Consider the following 2,966-nt stretch of genomic DNA (forward strand, 5'->3'; position numbering starts at 1 on the left):
AATAATAATATGCATCAATCATCAAACAAGTTAGTTAGTTTTAAGTATTTAGGAAACTCATTAGTTATTTGTTTGCAAGAAAATTATAGGTCTAAACGAGCTCTCGTTTCTAAACCTTGAGCTCGGCTCGTGAGTTTTAGGCTCATTTGTTATTTATCAATCTATGTATATATGTTTTTGATTATTTTTTATGTATTTTGAATAAACCTTAAATGAGCCTAAGCTTGGCTCGAGCTCGCGTGGTATCTTAAATGAGCCAAGGCTTGAGCTCGGTTTTGCAGTGTGAAATTAATACATCAAAGTCCAAAAGAGGTCAAACTGAAAAATACACAAGGCTCATTAAGGATAAGCGAGCCTAAACGAGCTTTTGTACAGGGCTCCAGCTCGGCTCATTTCGAGCTTTTTATCAATCCAAGAGTAGCTCGCGAGCACCTCGCCTTGCTTTGCACTCCTAATGAAAATCCGACCCAAAGTAGCTGCTTTGAAGCATATTTTTGCTAAAAACTGAATGCGGGAATCTTAGTCATCTTTTTGGTACAGAACAAAAGAAATCAGTTTTTACATATTTTTTCTTGAATGTTTCTGTCTGAAAGCGAATCACGATTATCACAGAAATCAAGTGCCGTAGAACTACGAACACAACTCTAATTATTTTAACAATCAATTTGGAACTTTTCTTTATTTATTATGTAAATTTAGTTAAGGTATTCATGTTTATTGAGATGTGTTATTAGTTTGTGTGATACTTTTGTTATTAAATACCCTAATCTTGTAGAATTGATATGTGAATTTCATTATACTAGTGAGAAGCTAACAAATACTTAAAATTAATATCCCAAGGTTGAAGGTATGGAAATTGGGATGACTCTTGGTTTATATAACCAACAAGGGACTCTTAGACTTTCACCTCAAGAGTGTGGATGCTATGTCGATTATATCTCCATAACGTTAGACGGAGGCGCATCTTGGCTTTATCAAGGGTATATTTTCGACCCTTCTATTATTAATAATCTTTATTCATGTTCATTGGTAAAAAGAAATAAAAATTTGTTTTTGTTTTATCTCAGCATAGTTGATTTTTTTGAAGACGATATAATATCTGCGGTTGAAGATACCATCACCAGCAAGGTTACCGATGCGATTAGGAAACTCGATTCAAAGTTTCAATCATTTTCAAAAGAAATAACTTTTGGGGATTTTGCAACTTTAAATGCCACAATTACCGATGGTCCTATTATGAGCAGTGATTCGGTTATTATAGGTATCGACGGGTTGTGTACACAAATTGATAGTGAAGTAAGTTATGGCAGTCATGGGAAAAGTTTATTATCAAAGAGTTCGTGTAATAGCGCGGAAAATATGGTTGCAATTTCGGTTCATGAAAATGTTCTCAACTCAGCATCATTGGTGTACTTTAATGTAAGTTTATGAACGAGCGATTACCTAAGTATTTAACATTAACTTTATATTTTTGTTGCATTCAAAATACGGTAGGTAATCTTTTGTATCTTGTGTTTCAGACAAATAAGGTGTATTGGATTGTTGATAGCTTACCAGATCAGAAGCTAATGAACACTGCTGGATGGAGATTTATAATTCCAAAGTTATATAAAGAATTTCCAAATGATGAACTGAGCTTAAATTTTACTATTTTATCGCCTCCAGTTATGAAGGTTAAAAACGAGGGTATTGTTGCTATAGTAGATTCTGATGTTATCATTAATGTTATGGATGCTGGTGAAGTTATTCCTGTTGCATGCATCTCAATGGTATGTTACAATCTTACCATGACAAAAGGTTAAAATGGTAAATTACCTATATAATGAGTTGACTTTTTGACTCATATTTTTTCAGGATATTGAAGCTTCAGGATTTGCAGGAATCTCATTGAACAACACTCTTTCTGGTGGTATTAACTTAAGCAAACTCACAATGTCTTTAAAATGGAGCAAAATTGGTACCATTCACACGGTTCTTGTTCAGGTAATGATCATATTATTCAATGGTAGCGAGTCAAACGGGTTAAAACTAAAAATGGGATGGTTTGAATGGGTTAAACGGGTCAAAGATGCCTAATGTGTATTGAAATGCATACAATATCTTGAAAAACATTGCTTATATGTAATACAAATGTTAAAATTAAAAAGTGGACAAAACATGTTGGTTGGTTGGTCCAATCCGACACTATTTTGGGTTTTGACTCACAAAATTACCGTTTTGACCTCAACCCATTTTTTGCAGTCTGTGATGTCAACGCTTATAAAGACGGTCATTGTACCAGTTGTGAATCTGTACCTCAAAATTGGATATTCTTTACCTGATTTCCATGGCTACGGGCTTCAGAATGCTTCAATTGTTTATGGCGATTCCAAAATTATTATTTGTAGCGATATTGCCCATGCATATGAGTACATACCTCACCAGATATTATCATGAACAAATGCAGTGTAAATGCATGCTGTGTTTTGTATTTATAATCTGGATGCCAAGAGTATGGATCTAGTGAAGTGTCTCTAGGATTGCGTATTTGTGGTTTTTGTATATTAATTATACTACTAGTTGTAGAAGTTATATTGTAAATGTAATAATAAACATCATTGTACACTTTTAGGACATTTGACAAATACAATAGTCCTTGTAATTCTTGTTATGATATCCGTAGGAGTTAGGATGTGACCTAGTTCGTTTGCTTATGTTGGTTTAAGTACAATGTTAAGTATTAGTTATGTTAAAAACATTTTGTCTGGGAAACAAAGTATGTGCTCTATGTGTTCTAAACCACTATATCTTGAGCTTGATGTTTGATTCTTTTCTTTGGAACACTTACTAAAAGAGTAAGGCACATAATTTAAGACTAACTGTTATAATCTATCCAAGTCTTGACGTTAGGTCCATATCAACATGTTGGTTCATTTATCTTAATAAGTAACTCGTTAACTTCGTGTGAAGTTGTATCACATTAAAGG

General features: G+C 33.5%; 1 protein-coding gene across 1 annotated transcript; it reads left to right on the plus strand.

Annotated features, from left to right (window-relative positions):
- Nucleotides 1-628: 628 nt before the first annotated feature.
- Nucleotides 629-2,514, plus strand: LOC143606057 (putative BPI/LBP family protein At1g04970). Its single transcript, XM_077081958.1, has 6 exons — nt 629-739; nt 811-980; nt 1,068-1,419; nt 1,521-1,769; nt 1,855-1,983; nt 2,242-2,514. The coding sequence occupies exons 2-6, from the start codon at nt 850-852 to the stop codon at nt 2,434-2,436; spliced, it is 1,056 nt and encodes a 351-aa protein (XP_076938073.1). The 5' UTR covers nt 629-739; nt 811-849; the 3' UTR covers nt 2,437-2,514.
- The last annotated feature ends 452 nt before the right edge of the window (nt 2,515-2,966 follow it).

This window comes from Bidens hawaiensis, unplaced genomic scaffold (assembly GCF_021521415.1).
Source record: "Bidens hawaiensis isolate Kalapana, Puna unplaced genomic scaffold, B.hawaiensis_p1.1 tig00072855_1, whole genome shotgun sequence".
Classification (NCBI taxonomy): Eukaryota; Viridiplantae; Streptophyta; class Magnoliopsida; order Asterales; family Asteraceae; genus Bidens; species Bidens hawaiensis.